The following is a 21,849-nucleotide window of genomic DNA, read 5'->3' as shown; positions in this document are numbered from 1 at the left end:
GTGGCTGAGGCTGGAGGAAATCGCATTAGGCTGCATGCAACTAAAGTTGTAATGGAACATAGATTTCTGCTAGGGCTATAGCATCGCCTAGCCTCGGTGTAGCGCCATCCTTAAGTGGTGCCTTGACATACGGGTGCCTTGACTTACAAGTTTTTGGGGGTATTCATTATAGTTCATTATAGTCCTTGTTTGGCCAGAGATAATAATATTTAGATGACTAAAATTGCCAAAAGTACCTCCAAATACAGTAATTTAGTGTTTTGTTTCTTTTGTTTGTTTCCAACTAAAATCAATTAAAATTTGATTTATAAGAATCCTTGTTTAAGTTTTTTTGGGGGCTTTTTTTAAGTACTCACAAGATTGCCAAAATGATGTGCAGAAATGATGCAGTAGGCGTGTACCTAAGCAGTTTTTAATTAAAAATGCAGATTATCATAATTATCATTGTTGTTGTTGTAAAACTGAAACAGTGTAATGATGGTGCCAGACCAGTAGTTGGCGATATTCGATAACTTGTCATCTTTCCTTCGTCTCTTGGCGTCTAGCACTAAACATGAATCATAACAATTTGGTTAAAAAATAAAACCACATAGACCAAGAAAAAGGACAAATATTTCATCAGTTTATTATTTCTCTAGTGAGTTCATATGTTTGTTATTCTGCACAGCAGTATACAGCCCCAAAGAAATGTGGTCAAATATAAATAACAACAGTGTTTTCATCATCATCTTCTTCATTTAATCCAAACATCAACAATAACAACAACAAAGTATATTTTTCCAAAAAGTACCGGGCATGTTCATTAGTATTTACACAACGCTCTTGGTAACGTTCTCTCTCATTGTGTTAAATGCAACAGAAATACAATTATGTTATACAAAGATCCAAAATACTATCAAAAACCCTTATTATAAATGGCATTCTATCAATAAACTGCCTTAGACTTGTTTTGTTTTTTTTCTTTAAAGTACAAAAATCAGGTTGAGGTAGCACCCTCTTGTGGTCACTCTTTGTTCAAACACTGACATCACGCGCGCGCACGTACGCACAGGCACGCGCGCGTTGCCAGCCTTAACCGTTGATTCCTTTGGTAAACTGTCAAGACAAGCGCAGTCCTGCATACATTCGCAACAGTCTTGAATGATAATTGTTGATTATTTGGGAACTCCTCAGTAAATCGGGCTTGACATTCATTTGCTTGTCTCCAAGTGGGAAGAAGAAGCGCAAAATCCAGTGTGTCGGTGCCCTTATTTGGCAATGTAAACAAAAAAGAAGGCGTTTGGCTTGGAAAACCTTGGAGGGGGAAAACCATTCCTAGGCGTAAAAGAACAGCAGCTCCCTAAAACAGAGGACACATTGTGTCCCACCCAGGCCCACCTCTGCAGACTCTCTGTCAACTTTTGTGGGATCAAACAACTCCTGACCAGACACATTCTTTTGTTAAACCCTCCTGTTACTTGTGTTTTCTTAGGAACAGCAACAATGTCCGAGGGTCAAGTTGACCCAGGTGTTTTTTTAGAATGAGACAAAAGTGTCAGAAATGAAAAGCAAATAGTAACAAACATACCAAAAAGCATTTTTACATGTCATTGCTGTATTAAATCAGTCATTTCTATTCAGTTTTCTGATAATCTGCTTTTATCAATAAGTTTTATCGGGTCATTCTTCCCGCTGTGTGTTTAATGATCCAGAAGTGTCACATAAAAAACAAAATAAACAACTTTTATATGTCATCAATAGATCAATATCACTCTCATGAGCCATCAGCGTCAGAAACAGAAGGAAATCCCAAATGAGATGTTTTACTGACTATCAATTTAATTATTACTATTTGAAATTAAATCAGTTTGTGAAATGGTTCCAAATGGGTCAGTTTGACCCAAAGTATGTTAAACGATCCCAATCCAGGGTATGTTGAATCGTCCAAAACTGAATGGAGAAATTCTAGTAAACATTGATTTACTCAAATGATAAATTTTGGATCCCAAGTGAAAAAAATATCATATGGGTTAATTTGACCAGGAAAGTGTGCCATGATCCACTGTCTAGAACAGGGCGTGGTCGCAAAATGGATTGTTCATATGTCATTATAAACTCAGTGATTCACCATTTCATGGGTCAGTTTGACCCAGGGCTTGTGTGATGATCTAAAAGTCTCCAAATGGGAAGGGAAATGCAAGCAATTATTGTTTCGTTGTTATGATTAACGTTACTTTGCAGAAGAAGTTCCATTTGGTTCAATTTGACCCCAGCTACGTTTGACAATCCCAAAGTGCCTCAACCCCAAAAGAAGAAGAAGAAGAAAAAAAAACAATAATCATTGTTTATGTGTAAGCAATCTACTAACTGTTTCATTGCAAATATTCAAACTTTTCTCAAGTTTTATATGGGTCAAGTTGACCTGCAACACAACAGGAGGGTTTTTAATGGCCAACAAAACTTTGGTTTTCTAAACGATGACAACAAAAGAGGTCAGCTTTGCTGCCAGATATACAAAAATAGTCATTATAGAAACATGACATTCAAATTCCAACTGCCCAAAAGACTAATATTTTTTTTACTGTACATTGGTGTTTCTATACAGACTCATTAGCTCGCCAATGGCTACCCACTAGAAAAGAAAAAAAATAAATCCAATGTACAAAGGCGTCTATGAGTGACTAAAGGAACTATAAAAATAGATCTGGATACATCAGGTGGTGTCCAAAGTGCGGCTCGTGAGCTATAGTGTAACCAAATGTTTATGGTCCTGTTGCAGAAGAATAAAAGGATAGAAAAGTGAAAAAATATTTGATGATAAAAACTAACATTACAAAGGAGGTTTATGGCCAAACCCAAAAGCAAAGAAAAGAAATACCAAAATAGACAAAAGAGAGATAAAGAATTAAAATTTACAGGGTGACCGTAAATAGTTCCAAATAATAATAACAATAACCAAAACAGTATTAAATTGTCTAAGAATAAAAATTAACATGACAAATGAGGTTTAGGACCACACTTAAAGGGTTTTTTAAAAAAGACAAGAAAAAAAGAAGAAAAATTAATATGCATGAAAAATGACCCAAAAAGTTTGCTTTGTTGCCTAAAGCACAAAACGTACAGTATTTAAAAAATATATAAATTTAACGGCTTAAAATATTCCAACTTACATTGGATTGGTCTTAATATGTTGTATATATTTTGCTGGACACCCCTGCATGAATGTATGTGATACAAGTCTAAATAATATCTGCAAATTGTTCAGTGCAATTCTTCATCATACTCTTTGTCATACATAGTCGTATTTCTCTAATATTTCTTTCTTGCTCTCGCTCTCACTCACTCTTTCACTCTCTCTGCTCTTTCTCCCTTTTTCTTTTTAGAATATTTTCATCCGCTTACCCCCCACAGCCCGGCCGCCCTTGAGTGGCCTTTGCTGGGGCTGCTCCTTAGACAGAGGGCAGTACTTGATGGTGTGCGCGTTGTCCCCGTTGGCGCTGCAGAGTGGGCAGGTGTACGCCCGCAAGATGGGGCACACCACCCGGCCGTCGGGCGTCTTGAGGACGTGCGAGCCATACACCTCCTCGGGGGCGCCGTTGTTCCGGCAGAAGACGCAGATTTTGGGCTCCAGTTTAGCGCGCACGGACGCAGGCTTGCCGCGGGTCCTCATGCGCTCAAAGCCGGGGAAGCAGCCGTGCGCCTCCCGCTCCGGCAGCTGGCTCTGGAAGGGGCTGAGGATGGAGAAACGCTCCTTGAGCTCCGCGACGCAGCCCGGCGATGGGGGCGTGGCGGGCGCGCATCCGAAGCAGTAGCAGCAGCCGCCGCCGCCGCCCTCCAGCGCGCCGCCTTCGCAGGCGCAGGCGCACTCGGGTGCGTCGTCCAGCCCCAGCGTGGCCTTCAGAGACTCGGTGATGGAGTTGGGGCTCATGTGGGGCATGCTCAGCTTGGGGTTCTTGGTGACCAGTGTGGTCAGGCCCAAGTAGTCGTTCCAGAAATTAAACGTGTAGTCGTAGGGCCCTCTGGCGCTCAAGTAGTTGTGATTGAGAAAATCCATGCTGGCCGGGAAACGAGAAGAATAAAATCCTCCCGGACGGTGTGGTATCTCCAGTGTGGTGGTCTCATCTGAGCTCTCAACCCTCGCTCTGGGCCTTATAAGGAGGGGGAGAGTGGGAGTGAGAGGTGGGCGCGGCTTGCTCGGAACCACGTTGTGGACCACGACTGCTTTTTTCATCTCCGCACTCACAAATAGTAGCTATTTTTATGAGAAATCGTGAAACCAAACGCGGTGGGACAAAGTATACTGCATTGTCATTGTCGTCTGGAATGGAATACAAAAGAAAGCCTTTATAATCCTTGGTGATTTTTTTTTCATAAATATTTATAAAGCACTATTGTAAGACAGGACTAAATTATGCAGTAACGCACAGTGTTGAGAAATTTTATTATTTGTATTTTTTTAGCAATCTTTAGCTGTTTGTTGTAATGTAAAGTGTCTCTGTGTACAGCATTATTATTATTATTATTATTATTATTATTATTATTATTATTATTATTATTATTATTATAGAAAATGGATGGATGGATGCATTATTATTATGCAGACTTCATTAAAAGGACCTTTTATCCATGATGTAAACAATTTAGTTCACCTTTCAACAGGGGGCAGTAGAGTGCAATCCCCATGAGTGAATGTCAACAAACATGGCATTAATGCAGGCAAAGAGAAACTGAGCTTCCCTGGCAGAGTTATTTGAACTCTTAGACTGTGTTTGATAGCGTCAATAATAAATGAGCGTTATTATAATTTCAAATAAATATTTTTGGGCACAAAAATATCATCCGCATGTGAGCAGGTTTGCTGGGTGAAGTGTATATTTTGTTGGAATTGTTTACAGGCCTTAAATTTTTTATCACTATGGATCTTTCTTCAGGTACAATCCAGAGGTGATGTCAGGTGGAATCAAGGCTCTCTCTTCCTGCTGAGGAATGTTGGCAGTCAACCCCCGCCTTAAAACAAAGATAAAGTCGAGTGACTGGTGTTCTAATTAAAACTCCCAGGAAGGAACTCACTGACTTCTCATATGTGCCTGCCAGTGATCTAATAAGACACACAAGCACGCTTCATTGGACTTTCTCCCTGTGAAGTATTGACTTCTCATTGGATTCTCACTCAGATGGGGCCCAAATTTTATGATGAAACATTAATATTGCATGTATTGCTTTTTCGTTAGTGTGTGCGTCGTGAGCGTGCAAGTCGATTCTTGCCTCGACTCTGTCTGAAATATTCATGGCCCGCATTATTCCTGTAATTGTTGAGACTAAGAAGGATTAATAATACTCGTGAAATAATTCCGTTGGCTGTTCCCTGGAGCCCCCAAGACTATATTGGAATGAGGAAGCCGCATTTGTGGTGGAATGATACATAATATCACGGAATGTCTTGTATGATAACGGTTCACTATTCATCGATTCACCTTTTTGTATTTTTTTTTCTAAAGAATACATCCCCAGCTATTCTCAGTTATTTCAATTTTCTGTGCTGTCTGGAACAAAAATGAGGGAAAAACTACAGCCAGATATGGAGTTTAGGCAATTCTAATATTAAGCAATATCAAACTGATAACTGATTTAATCCAACGATTAATTTAGATAAAATATACGGTAAATGAAATAACTTCATTTTTGGTCCCTTAACGTTTAGAGCAGTAAAGATATGAAATCTAACTTTGTCCTTCATTATTTCACTCTACCATAATAGAGAGGAAAATCAGCAAAAATCGAAAAATTTGGTGAGACACTATAATTGAAAGGAAAAGCAGCAAAAATCGATCAAATTTTTGGTGAGACAAGGAAACATAAGAACCTCCATATCTTTGTCTGACGTAGGTCAAGGTCAAAACTTGAGGATTCGCAGGTGTGACCAAATCAGCAGTAGCTACTAAAACACGTCAACACGTCTTTCAAATTATTAACAACTTGTCTCCCATTACGCGGAAAGATAATATGTTTTCGATGGACTCTGTCCTGTGGCCCCTCCAGAAATTAGTGTGTGTCCATGTTTATGTTTTGTGTAGCTACAAGACTGATTTGATTTCTTCTGCCCAGTGCGCCTTGTTTTTCTCTCCATAATAGCCAGTTTGTGTAAATAAAGGCCTCCTCCACAATTGACACTTACTGACACTGACACATCCCTCGAACTCCGTTTAAGCTAATAATAATCGAAGCCTCCTGCAGGCACAACACAGACTCACAAAAAAGCTACGTTGATGCATTTTTCATGTATTTCCTCCATTTTCATGTTTACAGAGAGGAATATTGACTGCTCAGACAATACATAATGGGGTTTCACGAATTGCTTAAAAAAATCTATTTGCCTATATTGAGCGCTGTAATGAAGATGAATGCTGAATCAAGACCCCCTGTGGAATGGCCGCCACCCGCTAGCATTTGCTATTATGGTCACACATAGACGCTTCCAATAAATTTGATTTGCATTTGCAGGCTTTCTGAGGAGTATTTCTACTTAATAACCATGTGTAGAATGTGAAAGCAAGCACCTTGATTGCGCCTCCGGGCACTTGGTTAAAAGTTTGAAGGCTTTTATCACTTTGTGTTGATCTGGTGAAAAGAGCCAGTGATCATTACTTTGTTTTTAAAAGCCAATTGTTGCTGCTTAGCTTAAAATCAGTCAAGTGTTGATAACATCCATCCATCCATCCATCCATCCATCCATCCATCCATCCATCCATCCATCCATCCATCCATCCATCCATCCATCCATCCATCCATCCATCCATCCATCCATCCATCCATCCATCCATCCATCTTTTTTTTTTTTTTTTATCGACGATCAATTAATTCAGGTCAAGACGCTTGTCCCGGTCACGTGACATGTCCTATATAAAAATATTTAAAAGATTGGCGATTCTCTCCCAATTACATCCGTCGGTTCAGGTCACGTGACATGTCACGTCAGTCGAGCCCGCGAAGCAAGCAAAAATGAACAGGAAACAGAGATGTTTGGAAGGCTTCTTCGGTAAGGAAAAAAAGCCCAATGAGGAGAGGGAAGAAGAGGCTACGACTTCTAAGAAAAGGAAAGCTGCATTTAAAAGAAAATTTCTGGACTCCTACTTAAAATATGGTTTTGTCGTCACAGGTCACTCTAAAGCGCTAAGCCCAGGCTAGCTAACGAGGCTATGAAGCCTTCAAATCTGCTTCGGCACATGAAGACCAAGCATCCTGCATGAAAAGACAAACCTTAACCACAAGTTCAGTACTCCCACTAATTCAACGTAATGGTGAGTTTTATTTTTATGTCGTTTATACTTGTTTTTATGCCAGTCGTATCATTTTATTTCATCTTATTTATATATTTATTATAAATGTATTATTAATTTATATAAATGTATTATTAATTTATATAAAGGCCGTTCCGCGAAAATATTTCTGACACGTAACCGGTCCGTGGCGCAAAAAAGGTTGGGGACCACTGTCACAAGCATCTCCACGAGCTTTCAAAATGCCCTACAAATAACTAATTTATTCTTGTCAGATTGGTTTTAGTTTGTAAATCTGTAACAAAACCAGTATGCATTTAAAACTAAGCCATGGTGTCCCGCAGGGGTCCACACTCGGACCTCCACTATTTGATTTTAACATGCTTATCTTAGATGGTATCATTTAAAACTTATACACTCTTATACACTGTTGTGCAAGCACGAAACTGTAATCAGTGAAATTAGTAATTTACTTAACTGATATAAAACTGAAGTCGTAGCTTTTGGACCCGAATTAATAATCATTGTATCAATATAATGTTTGAAGGTTCATCAATAAAAAACGTGGTGTGCCCACACTGCTCTAGGTTTCTCATAGCGCTATTTCGGCAAAGCAGCCAAGAAAACACATTTTTGGCAACGTTATTGGGATATCTAGCCAACGGAATTGATACAATCACTGATACGACACATCACAAAACTGTGACTTAAAAATTCTTGTCCAACATTATTCTCATCTGTTTTTGTTTGTTAAATGTTTCACATTATTTATGTATTTCAATTTATGAGTCTGTATTATAACGCCATTTCCATGTGTGTGTTTTTTTAAAATGTAATTTTTGTCCTTTTTCTTAAAAGTCAGTTCAACGACAACAGTTTATGCCTTCTTTTGTTCACTTCCATTTTGGTTCTACGAGCTTATCGTGTGTGCTTTAAATGGCGCCCATTAGAGCTCTGTTTGTCATTATGCAAATGAGCAGAGACGCAGGAAATTAAATCAGATTTGATTAACCGCCGTAGGGATGTGGTCTCTCCGGTCCGAGCACCCCCGAATCTGGCCTCCTCTCAGACTTTATAAGGCTTTAAAAGCTTAAAAGGTGTGCAGGCTTGACATTAACGGCGCCTGTACATTTTTGATTATGCTCGGGTCTCCCCAGAGGACCCGCACTTAATCGGAATTATTTCCATATCAGAGGAAAGCACTGCACTTCCAATTGATGCATTCTTATAGCGCCATCCAGCAAATATCTAATTGCAGCATTTTCTTTTGTTCCACGGCCCGACGGGCAGGACAAAAACAGGCTCTTCATAATTGCACGTAAACTCCAAGAGGCTATTGTTGTGCGTGTGCCACACTAGATAACTGGCGATTACATCCAATGTTATTCTAATAGCGTGACGGCACTGAAACAGTTCAAGTGTGTCAGTCAAGCTCAATGCGATTTTAATACAGCAAACAAAGACCATCCGCAAAACACTGCATGAGGAGCGCAAAAAACAAAAAAACAACAACAACATGAATTGCTATATATGTTGAAATGAATTGTTTTTAACATTGGGGTTTGGTTTACGGACCAGAACAGTATGGCAGTGGCTCTTCGGAGGGCAGTTGTTGACTTTTTTTTTTTGCTATTATTTAAACATGACATTATTTTACTTTTTTATTAATTTATTTTCTGCTTGTTCTTTCGATTTTCAATGTAATGTTAGTTTTGATAGTGACTAATTTTTTTGTAATCAACAAGCAATCAAGTGTATCAATTGTGATTTCAGTACCAATCAAAATAATCTGGATTGTTATTTTTTTCTTTAATTGCCCATCCCAGTAGCCAGACATTATAATATGACTCACAGGCATATATTCGTTATCCTCTGCAAAAAAAATAAATATATATATTACTTCTAGTTATTATGTACAATAGTTGTGAAAGTATTCTTTGTCAACTGTGATTCTTTACATTCCACTTAATTATAATATTATTGTAAGTTTCATTAACAACATATTATCGAGTGTTATTTTCCCTATTACTTATTGTTTGGGGAGGCTTGAATGGATTAGTCACGTTTTCACTCATTTCAATGGAGAAATAAGATTTGGGATATGAGTAACTTGCATTAAGCGGAAGTATATTATATAGTACATAAATATTCAAAGAAATATGTATACTGCTGCTACTTTGCAGATTTTCATCCAAACGAAGGGACCACTGCAATGGAAGTACTCCACCCCCCAAAAAATGTTTATAGATGGAATGACAAAGACATTATCGGGCTTTGGAGTCAGTCAGTGCAAACAGAGCGTGATATTAATTGACTAGCTGCCATCTGCAGGCAGCAGGAATAGAAAGTCATATTTAATACCTTGATTAAAATCTAATCCCCTCTACGCGCAGTCAGAGATGAAAGTCATTGCAATGTAATGGAGACTATTAATATTTAGATATAGATAGGAAACCAGATCCCTGATTTCCAATCAGCTACGAGACGATAAATGATATTTAAGGCAGCTATGCAAATAAGCTGGACTCGTCTGCAAAATACATTTGTCATCTTCTCGGATTCTGGGCGCTGGTTAGCACATCCACCTCACAGTTAGGAGGGTGCGGGTTTGATTCCACCTCTGGCCCTCCCTGTGTGGAGTTTGCATGTTCTCCCCTTGCCTTCATGGGGTTTCTCCAGGCACTCCGGTTTCCTCCCACATCCCAAAAACATGCTTGGTAGGCCGATTGAGCACCCCGAATTCCCCCTAGATGTGAGTGCGAGTGCGGATGGTTGTTCGTCTCTGTGTGCCCTGCGATTGGCTGCCAACCGGTTCAGGGTGCCTACTACCCAATGACTGCTGGGATAGGCTCCAGCACGCCCGCGACCCCCGTGGGGACAAGCGGTATAGAATCTCAGATTCCTCCCTTGCTGTAATTTAAACTGTGTCCTTTGTACCAAAGCCAGCAGAGTGAGCACATCTGTGCAGTTTATACCGTTTTTTTTTAATACATGAAACCTTCTAAAAGGTTTACAACCCTTAGTTAAAGTTTTTCATCAGCCATTATTACATTACTGCTGTTTAAAAGCTAACTTTTTCTCATCCTTTGAGCTGCTGTCCACTGTAGTTACTGATGTGCAACTTCAGACGTCCATTTCAAAGCAAAACACACTATTTTAATTGCTTTCACAAGATTATTCTTGGAGTATAACTTTAGGTCATGAGTTAATAACTTCTTCAACCAATGAAGCCTTGTATTTTTTTCGGAAATTCAATCAGACATCTTTAACCTAATAGTGTCAACGGTCCAATACATTCCAACAACACTCAGTCATTGTTTAATTCAATGTTAATTTTTAAATGTGTAAAGGTTTGAGCTAAGATGGCAGCCCCCAACAACATATGGCATCTAAATGGAGGATGGGTAGGAACGCTTTTTTTTTTTTAAATCAAACTGAAACTGTTTGATATCAACTTTATTGTCCTACAGAGCCATGTCACATTCTTTCCATTTGACATTATGAAATATCTTTTCCTCAGTTGTTTACAGCCGCACGAATACTTGCTTCTCGCTTTATGACAGCTAGGCAGTTAGCATCACCACGATAACCGGCTGAGCTGTTTACCCGCACCTGGCTGACATTTCGTTTCAATACGTTCTGCATGTTTATTTGGGTTCATTGCCGAGGTTTGTGCTCCGAGGGTACTTCATGTCTTTCATGTTTGGGTTGGTAGAAATCGAAAAATACATCAAACTATTCCACCATACAATCATATCCCCAGATTGAACACAAACAGGGTCTTAGAGGTGTTTAGCTATCCTGCTCTTTGATTCTGAAGAAGCTAAGTTGCCCGCGGCAAGCTCGGATCTCATCTTGCGCACATGCGATGAGCCGGAACACCGGCGGCCGGGCAGGCGGCTCTTTATCAGCCGACATCAGAGGCCAAGCTAGCTAAAGCTCTCGTTGCTGAATGGGAGCAAATCCCTGTGGGCAGAACCCCAAATCTTGTGGAAAGCCTTCTTCCCGGGAGAGTGGAGGCTGTTATTGCGGCATGTTTATTGCCTTAGAGTGATGGTCAACTGGCTCACATGCTTTCATGTGCAAAACGTGTGTTTCCTTTGTTCCCAGTTTATCCTCCTGCGTTTGCACTAAACAACGTTTCGCGACCTTTATTGAGCCACAAAACGTAATTTACATGAGAAAAATCTCACAGCACACCACCAAGCAAAATAAGCTGCGTGCAGATATTTGAGTTCCGAGCGCCAGATGGTATCAGTTCGCAAGAAAGTTTCACTTCATATGCAATAAAACCAAATATACAAAGATAAATGAGTAGGGTTTTTCTTTTTACTTCTTCCTACTCCCTTTTGAAGACGTAAACTTTCTGAACAATAACCTCTTGTATTTTCATTTCTTGTAAATCTTCTATTTCCTTTTGGAATATCTTCTGAGACTTGTTCATGTGTTAAATAAAAAACAAACAAATGAAAGCAGGGAGTTAATGACAGATCTCTTGAGCCCATTTTGGTCACTATAGTCGTAAATGCTTTTAAATGGTGACCTCAATAGCTGACACTGACAAGAATTTAATCCAGACGAATGCCTCTGAGCTTTAGGAGTTGTGTCATAAAGCCGGCAATGTGAGCACCCCCCTGCGGTTCAGGACCTAAATGGTAACGGCTGTTTGATATCAGCCCATTTTGTGTATGTTGTCATGATTTTGTCCCTTCAAAGTGATTCGACCATATCATGGTGCGAGGAAGTAATCTAATTTCAAAGGTGCAATTATTCACCCAAGGACATTAAAGTGTTGTTTGAAGTCTGTCGCTAACCAAAATAGCAGCACCTAAATATGTGCGTCAGCAGTTGCTCATACAAATGTATGGAGACTTATATGCACTCGCATCCAACTAATTATCTCAATTCGAAGACTGTGTTATTCACACAGAAATTTTAAATACTTAACTGTCTAGCCTTGATGAACTCTGTTGCTAACCAAAACAGCAACACTTATGCAAGACATCAGCAGTCTTTCAGATGTATTATATATAGCGTGCAGTCGTTCCGTATGTTTCAATTGAGTTCCCTAAACAGTAACGATGACGTTTATAGTGGCAATTAGCGTTCAAGTCAACATGGAAGTGACCGCTCCACAATGTTGTGCACATCCGTGCATTTCATAGCTCGCTGTTTTGTAATTGGCAACGTTTTGCAACAAGAATTTGTTGTCCTTTTAAGCTGCTAATCAACGTGATTACATTGCGAGGACTCCATACTTCATCAACTGCTGTTTTCTAAATGCAGCACCACTGGGGGACTGGTTTTGTTTATTGATTGGTTGATTGCTCTGTTTGTATGTATTCCCCTCATGTGTTGGAGTCGGAGAAATCACATGCGCAGCAGCAGGGGTGAACCCTTTGGAAAGAAAATACAATGCCGCTTAATCAATGAAGTTTCATTGTCTACAATGGTTCGTCATACACCTCCACCTTTGCTTGCGAATAATTGATTAATCTAGGAACTGCCGGCTTCGAATGTTCATGAACATTCAATACAGCAAGGTTTGTTGTCTTTCCCTGACGAAACAAGTAATCCTACGCTGTACATTCTCATTCGGAGGATGCGTTTGTCCCATGAGAGTTCAGAAAATCTCCACTATACACACACACAAGTTTCCCCAGCCACTTCATCAAACTTTTTACGGCGGATCTGAGTTCTGGATCGACCCCAGGCTTCCTGCTAATGGGACGTCCCTGGAACACCTCACCAAGGAGTCATCCAGGAGACATCGGAATCGTCCCTGAGCCACCTCATTTGGCTTCAGTGCCAAAATGATGACACTCATCGAGTTCCCTCTCCAGGTGGGATTTTACTTTATTTCAGTTTCATCACACTGTGGTCAACATTATGTTTTTCTAAGCTTTCCTGCCCATAGCTTTTCATCCTTGTCTGCTATCAATTGCCCCTTCTGAGGGCTGACTCTTGTTTGAAGAGCCTTTCAAAGTCTAAATGTACGCCTGAATGCTTGATCCCCGCTAATCTCTTGATGAACAAACGCCCCCCCCCCACACACACACCACCACCACCACTATACCCCAGTACTCCCTTCTCCTCATCCCTCATGCCTTTGCTCTTCTATGGAGTCAATATATACCCGCGCATGCACAGATTCTTCACAGTCAGGTCAGGTTTGTTTGGCCGACACGGCGGACTAATCCCGAAGATTAGTGCCTTCAGCGAGCACCTCTCGACCAGGAGGCCATGGCCATTAAAACGGTTACAAACGGAATGCCTGAGTCCTCAACAAAAGGCTTTCCCTCCTCCCTATCCTAAGGTAAAAGGTGACCCACAGAGAGTTCGGCCCCATGCGGCAAAACCCTTTTTTCTGGACATTACTTATTAAACTTCCAGAGAGACTAATTGGAGCTTGTGCAGGGAGTATTTCCCTGCCTGGGCACTGAATAGGTCGAGTGTCACCAGATCATTAAAAAGTCTTACATTTGAATCTAAATTATTTGCTCTGTCCAGTTTGCCTCGGTTCTTAAATTTCTTCAAAATAGTCCCAGAGCATTGAATCGATCGTAACTAGACCATTCTGGTTGCCTTAAAGGCCTTTCGACTGAGCAAGCTTTTCAAGTTCAAGCACATAGACTATAGATAGGGCAGCTCTTTATTGAGTGTCATAGCGAGCGGAATCACTTAGAGGTATTTGTTCGTTATTCGTGAGAGGCAAAATTATGGAGTCCTTCACAAGGTCGTACAGGACATGTTCCTTTTATTGAACCAAGTTATAAACAAAAACAACTTGCTTGGTAACTAACATTGTTGCTGTAAATGTCAGTGCTTTATATTTTAAAGTGTTTCGAACATGAGTTACTGTTTTAGGTAAAAAAATATATAAATAATAAAAGACAGAGAGTGACTTTAGATGGCCTTCACCTCGGACGCTACACTAACATTGTAGTACAACTCCTTCACTCCTTAACATGTAAAAAAAAAAGACATAATATCCTTAAATTCTCCTTTCTTAAGTTGTAGAAATGCCAGACACATAGTTGCACCACTGCAAAATTTTCACTGGCAATCTTTTGCTTATGAATTAGCGTAGTTAGCATTTTCCAAATCAGCTTGTTAGCAGGGTGAGTGAAAACGCCAACAAGCATTCCCTTGTGTGCAAGGGACAAATGTTGCGAATCCCCTCGGAGAAACAAAAAGCCCTTCATCTCCCTTCTTCGGCAATGATCATCGTGATCAAGACGTCACATTAGATTACGCCTCTCTTCTCAAATCAAGATGCAATTGGAGCCAGAGCGCTAGCATCACTCCTTCCATTCTTGAGTGGTGTTGACAGAAGCAATTTCCTACTTCTAATCGAAAGATTGCTTCATAGTAGCCACTAAACATCATACTCCAGATGAGTCCCAGTATGGACACGGGACCATTTACGGGACAATTGCTCCATACAGTGGACTTCCAGTTAATCTCTTTCATTGTTTTTTTATTGTCTGTGTTTAAAAACAGATACCCCAGACAATAAAAAAAAGAAAAAACTCCACTACTTTGTTGAAATAGACTCGTTACCTTTTTCTACACATGACAAAACAATGTAAAGAAGGAAAGTGAAGAGTGAAGCTCTGGTATGAACTTGTATCACCACATAAATCTGACGTCCCAGCATGACTAAAGTTGCTTTTTCCTGATGTTACAGTTTTTGATCTCAGGATGATAATATTGTGATATAAGTGTATTTGTTCTTCAGGATGATCATATCTTGATATAAGTGTATTTGTTCTTCGAAATTAAAATAAATGGAAATGCCATGTATACATTTTAACAAAACATTTGATAATGTTTTTAATAAGGTAAACTCACATTTTAATATTTTACTTAATACAAAACAAGGAGAATATACAGAATTGAACCATTTTGCCGCACAAAAAAATATGACTTTATCCATAACTTTTTTACGTAAAAAATAATGACATTAGAGTAAAATTACAACTTTTCTTGAAAATGGGATAACTTCAGATTCAGAGTTACACAGGTTGTTTAATAGCTATTAGATTATAAGAGGATTCTTGGAAAAGCTTTCTGCCCACCGTGGGGTCCTTTGACTCAAAAGGTTTGAGAACCTTTGCACTCTAGCTTGGAAAGCCGCACATAATGAAACATTTGACTACTTTGCATTTGGGTTAAAGTGTTGCCGGTTGGTCGGTCCATCTGTTATTTGTGTTCAGTGTGAAAATGAGGTTGAAGCCAAGCTCTGAACCAGCATTGAGCCCAGCACACTCATTCGTTGCACCCTGATGAGAAGTAACTAAATATAGGGACTCATACATATGCATGGCGAGGGCTACTAAACAATCCGAGGAGCCCCATTTGGAGAATTTGCATGTGCACATTAGCGGATTAATCACCAGTGATGGTGGACACAGAAGAAAAACCACACGGGAGTGAAGATGAACTCTGATCCGCATTGGCCAGGTACCCCGTTGGCTTCTTTGCTGAAAGATGAAAGTGACCCACTTTCCTCCGAGCGTCAACCCAACACATAAATCCATAAAAATTAATATTGTTGGATCATTAAGAAAGGCCAAGCGAAGGGCATTGCCATAAAAAGATGTCACTTATTATTTTTCTGTTTCTAAAGCAGGTGCATTTTTTTAATAGATGAGGAATAAAATACATTTTAATTTGTGAAAATAAGAATATTAGACACTTTTATTTTTGTTAAAATGCATGATTAATTCACACGTAATACTACAAGAGGGAAAAATCTTAATTCAATCAATGGGTTTCCAGTAATCATACCTTAATGAGCACCAACACCTACATTGCAATCACCTAAGGCTGTAGGCAACTGGGAGTACTTGGTTAATAGACCTTAACTAGATGGAGTGAGAGAGCTGCAACGTAGCAAAGACATCCATCACTGCCTATTTACAGTGCAAATGGCCTCACGCTCCAGCGAGCGCCTTACCTGTTGCCGTACGGCTGGCGAGGGAGTGAGCGGGCCATGCTAAAATTAGAGGCAGCATATCGGCCGCCGGCAGAAGTATCAATCACACGCGACAGAAGAAAACAAGTGGGGGAAAAAAACAAGTGTAATAGTGTAATAGAGGAGGAGAACAAGGCTGCAACAAGGGGCTCTTACATAGCCATTTGTTATTTTTTTTAAACTATTGAAATACTCACACTGTACGTTTGTTGTTGTTTTTTCTGGTTAATGGTCCATTTACTTGACAACTGTCCATACAAGCAAAATTAATCAAGACGGAGTTGATGTTTAAGCTGCCTGTGGATGCTAACGCTAAAAGCAATGGACAACTGAAAATTGGACAACACGAGCATTTCACATTTGTTCAATTGTCGAAAGAAATACAAAAAACACATGGCTATGATCTTTGGCCCCAAAATGCTTCAGAAGTTGCACACGATTGTCAAAACTAATCAAGACAAAGTTCATATTACAGCCATCTGTGGATGCTAATGCTAGAAATATTGCTAACAATGAGAATTTGTCCATTAGCTAAGTACTGCTCGATAGTCAGTAAATGAATCAAGATGAAGTTAACGTGTTAGCTCTCAGTGGATGGTAATGTTAATACTCAGTCATGCTAACAGCAAAAAAATTTCAATAGGTATCGGTTTTAAGTGCTATAAACTTGTCAATTGTTTAAAAAAGCTGTTAGTGGTTCGTAATTGTCAAAAAAAAAAAAAGTCCTATAGGTGTGAGTTCTTTTAAAACAAATCAACATGTTCTGACATCTGTGTGCAGCAAATATTTTTGTAAATTCTTTTAGGACATATATATATCCTCATTGCATTGCAAATAAATAAATAAATAATAGAATTGTGCTTCAAAGCGCGTCGTTTGTTGCGCCTTATCTTGATTTGTTCGGGAGATTTGGATGTTGACCAAAATCCAGGTGTCTCTTTGACACGACTAATCCTGGCTTTTTTTTTTTTTTTTTTAAATTATTATTACTTCTGCAGCCCTTCTCAAAGGCCACTTGAAATTCTTCAGTCTCAAAACTTCTCTGAAGCCTCTTTTGGCAGGCATAAGGAGGAGCCAACTTTAGCATTTAGCCTGATTTCCTGGAGGATGAATGAGCAGCTTTGCGTACCGTCACCTTTTTAGAGCTCCGTTTGATGTTAGCATCGCGACTACAACGACCCCCCCCCCCCCCCCCCCCCCCCCCCCCCCGAGCCCCCTTTGTAACATGTATTCCCTGCTTTTGCACACTGAACCTGAAACAGCAGCCATCATTCATAGAAAAAAAAGGAGGCAAAAACCATCACTTGATTGGCCAGAGAGTGTATGATTGTGTCAACGACAGCATCCCAAGAATAATTCTGGAAATGTTCTATGTTGCTATCACAAGGGCATTTTGACACCAGTGCTTAATAGCGGATAAATTGGAACCCGGTCATTACCTTTTGGTAATTGATGGCCCGTGTATGTGTGTAGCTACTCTCACCGTTAGCCACCCCCCGCAAACACCACCACCATCCCTTGTCAGTGCTATAGGCCTCTGTTATGGGGGCCCTGTGCTCAGTCTCCATGGTAACGGTGGCAAAGCAAACAAAGGGGTGGAAGTGAGTTGGGAGGTGTGTGTGTGTGTGTGGGGGGGGGCACTATGGTGGAGGGCTCAAGAAGGACGTACACAAAGCTGAGCTGCAGCTAAATAGAAGGAGGTCTTTGTTTTTGTTCCTTGCTTACAAAGCCCTCAGATATTAAATGCGTTCCCTTTGTCACGTTGGAAATTGTTGAAATATGGAAATGGTGGATTGGAGGTGTGACGCAAACGTGTCCATCAAAATGTAGCGTTAGTAGCACAACAATAACCGAGAGCCCTCATTCAACCAAGGTAAAATATAGTATCGAGCCCACTTTACATCGCATACACAAGACAGGATTTTTTTGGTGTTGCTATTCAGGTGCTGATGCAACGACACCTGTGGAAATGTTGATAGGCAGCTTTCAAACTAGGGTTAGCGTTTTAATGTATGGTTTCAGACTAGGGTTTGGGTTTTAAAGTGGGGTTTCGTTATAGGATAAAGTAGGATTGACTAGGGTTGAAAACCAAGTTGGACTGAAGTATGACTGAAGGAGGAATCGAACCAACCTCTACAATTTTATTAAAGGACGTGGGGTGAAGAAATGGACTGTTGAAAATAAATGGGGAAATCTTTTTATGTAAAATATTCAAATGAGCGAAAACTGTAAGTGTGGGGAATGAGAAAAATAAGTCCCCGGGGTGGCGTGAATGTGTGGAGTATGCTGAGATTGGAACGGTGTAAATCGGATGTACTATGTGGGAGTCAAGGGAGGACAAAAAAAGTGAGCGGAAATTTCACATAATGAGGAATGGTAGGACGGACGTGGAATGTTTCAAATATAAAAACCAAACTGGGACAGAGTCCCGATGACATCTGGCTAAAAGTGGAATAGGAGTCTGATGTTTCAGAACCAGGAGTGACCAAGTGTAAATGACACCGGAGTAAATGTCGAAGCAGGAATCTGCTTAAATAGTTTCTATAATGTCTTTTCCAGATGCAGATATTGCTTTCTCCAAACTTCTGATTCTTGAGAACGTATTGTCAGGTGGATGGAAGATGTCATTTCTAAGATTTATTTTTGTGTGTTTGATAGTCTTTGTCCACGTAGTAGACGCTTTGCTCCATTAAATACCACCTGCCAGTGTTCTACGTCATGTCATTTTTGGAACTTCAAGGGTAAAACCTGCTTTGAAGCGGGTGTAATCACCAGGCTTGGATTCTCTGTGTGCAGAAAGGTGATCGCCCAGTGCAAACGTCACCCCCGTAATCCTCCATCTTGTCCTCTGCTCGCCATCATCTCCATTAGCTGGAATGCCGCTATCGTCGCGCACCGCTGAGTGACTTGCAGGCACGCTGTCTCCCTCACTAACCTTTACGCAAGCTTCCGTCGTCTTTCTGCTTCCAAAGGCTGACATTTATTTCAATGGAGCCTTGTTTTGTATGGCGCGTGTGTGCGCTTGTGCGTGCGTATGTGTGACACCTTTGTCCAAGGTTTTCTTGTTTTTTGCTCTTCACGTCATGCAGGAGGTGACTGGGATACTGAAGGATTCGGGGTTTCCCCACCCGCAGAACAAATGTGATAAAAAATAATTACAAAAACAACTTTCATTGATTTACATTGGTATCAATTTGGAAGGGGGGGGCAGTTCTGTGTCACGCAAATGCAGAATATGGCGTTTTAATACCATGATGACTGGGGGCGGAGCTAGGACTGAGACGGAGTCTATGGGAGGAAAGGCTGCTATTTGAAGAAATACATGACAGGGTGAAATTAAATTAAGCATTTGCACAATGTTTCTAAAGAGAATTGAACAAGTTGTCGTGATTTTGAATGTAACTTTGGATTATCAACGGCATTTTTTCTTCCCCTGCTTTCAGTTCTCTCACATCCTCAGGAGTTATCTAAATGCTAATGTGGCGCGTTGGCCGTCAACAAAGCACAAACAAAGGTGTGCCTTTGTTGTTGTTTGTTGTTGTTGTCATGTACAGCGTGAAATGAGAGGTTTGTCTTATTGGAGGAGTGAAAGCGGACGTGTCACGCAATCATCTTCATCACAATTGTGCAGCGAGAACAGAAATGCAGCACAATCATAGTCGCCTTAGCACACAAACCGTATTACAACAAATAATTGCCTTTCGTTGAAATGAGCGCATCGTTATCTTGCTTTTAGTAATTCCTTCCCTCCTTCATCTTTTTGTACGATCCTGCGTTCCTTCTTCCTATTCTTCATTACATCCTTTCTCCTTCCCTTCAATCATTTTAACCTTTTGTCCATCCCTTGACAACCCTTCCTACCTTCAATCCTTTGTCCTTCCTTCCTTCCATCCTTACAGTGCCCCTTCATACTTTCCTCCTTTCCTTCTATCCTTTTGCCTTCCTTCCTTCCTTCCTTCCTTCCTTCCTTCCTTCCTTCCTTCCTTCCTTCCTTCCTTCCTTCCTTCCTTCCTTCCTTCCTTCCTTCCTTCCTTCCTTCCTTCCCATTGGTCATATATTGATTTGTCCCCCTCATTTTTCCATCTTCCGTGCCTTTGCATCCAAGCCAGCAAGAGCACCCCTGTAAATCTTCTCCCTTATCCCGTTCAAACTGTCGACCGACAGGCAAAATAAACACTTTGCCTTCCCCGGGAGGACAGGCGAGCTCGGAAATCACCTGGCTACATATAAATGCCCCCGAGGAATTTGAGCTGCCTCTGAAGTCGGCGAGGCAAGCGAGTGAAAGCCCTCCTCTGTAGACTCCCACCCAGCGCCCAGCTTGTATAACACTTCCCTAATGGAATCTGACCTTCACCGCATTCCACTTGGAGTATTAGCAACAGAACAAGTAGACCCTCTGACTTAGATACTGGCTACCTCATACAAGGCAAATGTAACGCCCAATAGATTGAAGTAATTGGCAATCTGATAAATAATCAGGACTATACGGCTGTCCTCTCTGTTAGGGTTAGGATTAGGGGGTGAGGGATTAGGGTTGGGGTTTGGTTGTTAGGGTTAGATTAGGGAGTGAAGGTTAGAGGTTTGGGGTTAGGTTAGGATTATATAGCTGCCTAAATTTGACGACAGCATTGGCAAAAATGACAATCCCTCCCTGAGATGGAGGGAAGTTGATGGATTAATTTTGTTTAATTCTTCAATGTGTATTTAAAACAACCACGTGGCTTTGCTGCCACTGCTAACAAACAATGCTAAATGCCATAGATTCTTTAAGTTACAAGATCAAAAGGTGCGTCTGTTGTAAATTGAATCCCTCAAAATCTAACACTAAAAATGATACCCTGATTCAAATGCATGCTCTTGACAGTACTTTGCGGAGCAACCAAATAATCAGTTATAATCCCTGAAAATGTGAATTTGAAGAAAATGAATTAAATTAACCCTCCCACCCTACAATTTAAGACTATAAAATAAATGCAATAAACACATGACATACATTTTTAATTATGAAGTCCGTAGCAAAATTTTTTGCCATATTTCCAATATTGGCGTCAAAGCACAAACAGCAGAATGTGATGACAGAAGAGTGTTACAAAGCTTCTTCTGATGAACGCGCTGAGCCTGCAAATTGACCAGCAGAGAATCTGAGCACTGTGGGCTTGTTTGAATGTTTAAGTCATGAGACAGATCTTCAATTCAGCCCCCCCCCCCCACCTCCCTCACCCCACTTTCACTAGATTCTTCTTCCTCCTCTTCTCTTGGCTCTCACATCTCCTCCTCTTCCTCCTCCCGACATTGGATTTCAGCACTAAAGGAATCAAAGGCCTTCAGAAATAATTTAGTTTCATTACAAGGCAGGAGTTATACAAGCCCTCAGCTGCTCGAGGAGATGATTTCATTCTGCAAAGCCGCTTTAAGGAGCTGAGAGGTTTTACATGGATTCAGTCGCACTTTTCCTTCTCCTATTAAAATAATTTTGAAAAAAAAGATAAGAAAAGACACCGAGTGTCATTCACTGTCCAAGAGGGGAAAACCATATTACGTTATGCTTTTCAACAGCTCCACTAACACAGCATGTCTGCCACGCAGTCCAGAGTTCTGGGTTTGAAATCTCAG

At 40.5% G+C, this 21,849-nt stretch overlaps 1 protein-coding gene and 1 long non-coding RNA gene across 3 annotated transcripts in view; one reads left to right on the top strand and one right to left on the bottom strand.

The window, feature by feature from the left end:
• Window positions 1–602: 602 nt before the first annotated feature.
• Window positions 603–4,101, bottom strand: nanos1 (nanos homolog 1). The gene has a single exon (XM_049748214.2). The coding sequence runs from the start codon at window positions 4,031–4,033 to the stop codon at window positions 3,359–3,361; it is 675 nt and encodes a 224-aa protein (XP_049604171.1). The 5' UTR covers window positions 4,034–4,101; the 3' UTR covers window positions 603–3,358.
• A 2,572-nt stretch (window positions 4,102–6,673) lies between these two features.
• Window positions 6,674–21,849, top strand: part of LOC125978612 (uncharacterized) — a 40,385-nt gene continuing 25,209 nt past the window's right edge. Inside the window, exons 1-2 of one of the 2 annotated variants that reach the window (XR_007485097.2) lie at window positions 6,674–7,015; window positions 7,136–7,277. This is a non-coding gene — a long non-coding RNA (uncharacterized lncRNA). The remainder of the gene's footprint in view (window positions 7,016–7,135; window positions 7,278–21,849) is intronic. The other variant, XR_007485098.2, reaches the window with a different exon arrangement.

The sequence above is a fragment of the Syngnathus scovelli genome, chromosome 1, assembly GCF_024217435.2.
Source record: "Syngnathus scovelli strain Florida chromosome 1, RoL_Ssco_1.2, whole genome shotgun sequence".
Taxonomy (NCBI): domain Eukaryota; kingdom Metazoa; phylum Chordata; class Actinopteri; order Syngnathiformes; family Syngnathidae; genus Syngnathus; species Syngnathus scovelli.
This window is presented reverse-complemented; position numbering and strand designations above follow the sequence as displayed.